Source organism: Amphimedon queenslandica, unplaced genomic scaffold, assembly GCF_000090795.2.
Source record: "Amphimedon queenslandica unplaced genomic scaffold, v1.1 AMPQUscaffold_7451_Cont20597, whole genome shotgun sequence".
NCBI lineage: Eukaryota > Metazoa > Porifera > Demospongiae > Haplosclerida > Niphatidae > Amphimedon > Amphimedon queenslandica.
Genome location: NW_003552264.1, coordinates 1 through 2119, shown reverse-complemented (window position 1 = coordinate 2119; position 2119 = coordinate 1). Strand labels below are relative to the sequence as shown.

General features: G+C 35.4%; 1 protein-coding gene across 1 annotated transcript; it reads left to right on the top strand.

The window, feature by feature from the left end:
* Positions 1–42: 42 nt before the first annotated feature.
* LOC100636729 (lipoyltransferase 1, mitochondrial-like) lies at positions 43–1953 on the top strand (the record flags this gene model as incomplete). Its single annotated transcript, XM_020007380.1, has 9 exons — positions 43–165; positions 227–247; positions 293–382; positions 865–1017; positions 1056–1166; positions 1217–1378; positions 1426–1563; positions 1610–1667; positions 1720–1953. Coding segments are annotated over 9 exons (891 nt in total), but the record flags the coding sequence as incomplete, so codon positions are not given.
* Positions 1954–2119: the final 166 nt, after the last annotated feature.

Sequence of the window (2119 nt, the reverse complement as noted above, 5' to 3'; positions counted from 1 at the left end):
TATGTGATTGTGTCATTATTATTTTTATTTATTCTGTGACAGGTTATTGTGTACAGGTCTTTATCCAATAACATTTATGCTAATCTTGCTCTTGAAACATGGCTCCTTGACAACGTCTCCTATCTTGGTAGGCGTGTCCTGTTGCTATGGAGAAACGAGCCAAGTGTGAGTTGTAAAATTACATAATTATCCTTTGATGTCAGGCGATGTCATTTTCTGTGTATAGGTTGTAGTGGGAAGGTTTCAGGTAAAATGGGGGTTCTTAATTTGTTAGAATCTTAAACATTTTCAGAACCCTTGGATGGAGGCAGATTTTGAAAAATTGAGATCAACGGGTACAAAAATGGCAAGGCGGAGGTCAGGGGGTGGAGCAGTGTATCATGTAAGTGTCACATGACTGATAGTCACATGACATGACCAGGGTTATGCTAGTCTGAACACATGGCTTTTGGAGCAACTTTAAAAATAAATAAAAAATTCAATTTTGATCAGAATCAGCTCAAACTTTCTACACAATATAAGTACATGTATATGCATCAGGAAAATTGTAAAAATGAAGAATTCTCTACTTTTCAATTTTGGCGAAATTTGGCCCAAGACCATGTACTAGAGTACAGGGACTTTAGCCTGATTTTTTAGCAACTTCAAAAATTTGTAAAAAATCCAAACTTGATCGGAATCAACTCAAAACTTTCTACACAGCATAAATACGCGTATATGTATTAAGAAAAATTTTTTAAATAGAAAAATCTCTCCTAGCTGTACTATACAGTAAATGATGTTTTTTTCTAATTAAAAATGTACTGGGCACTATACCAAAATCCTGTGGGAAACCCTGCATATGACATATGTACATTAATACAGGATATGGGTAACCTCAACTGCACATTCTTTGCTCATAAAATGGACTACAACAGACACCGTAACCTCCAACTTGTCGCTGATGCTGTTAACAATAATTGGGGGGTGGGGCTGTACGTCGGACAGCGAAACGACATATTATGCAAAGGGAAAAAGGTCAGCCGATAAAGGTCGCCTTAAACCACACTCAATAGGTATCAGGCAGTGCCGCACGCGTCGGTAAAGATCACACCTATCACCACTTCACTTTACTGATTGACACTGATAAAGTGATGTTGGATACCATTTTACAACCTAACCCTATGGTACTGAGATGGGAGAATTAACATAATTTGGAATTTTTAATTTTTTTTAGTTTAGTTTTGCATCAACGACTGCCACACAGAGTATCCCATCAGAGACTCTTAATATAAAAACCTTACTGAAAGAGAACGAGATGCAATACGATGACATATGCAAAGCAATAGCTGCTCAATTTTACGAGTCGCACGACTTGAAAGACAAAAGACATCACCAAGTAAAGGACTGATCATTAATGTTACTATTATTATATTTTATGCACAGATGGTTGATATAGAGCCATTCTCACCCACTGGATCTCCTTCGCCTCTCTTTCCAGGCATAAGTGAACTGGAAAAAGAATTTAAAAGTGTACAATGGATCTGGGACAAGACACCAAAGTTTAACGTAACAATTGGAGAGGTACAGAGAGTAGTGTATAGTGGTAACTGACAGAGTTTCTTATTAGGAGACAATGCTAGTTGAAAATGGAATAATAACCGAATCAAGTGATCACTCAATAGTGGGTATGCAAATCATCTTTACTCTCACTCTATCTTATTTTTTTCTCTTTTTTAGGAATCAATTTCAGAGAATACATTACTAAACAATGATCAAAAAAGAACTTATTGTTAAAATTAATTTTCTCTTTATTTATTCATAATAATAGTAGCAGTAGACTTACACTATTATAAGTCATTAAACTACTCAGCACAATTAATTATAGGGAGTCAAAAAAACTAAACGTATACAATATTTAGGTTAGCGTTAGAAGTTTCTTAATTAAGGAATGGGAACTCGTCCTTGAGTAAAGCATATTTACGACACGTTGGGCACGTTTTCTGTTCCTTCAACCACGAACGAATACACTAATGAAGAAAATAAAATAAAAGAAAAAGGATCAGACAAAATCACAACCAAGACTACATAAATGTATTAGATAGAGGGTATCTATCAGAAACTCACATGACTATGAATC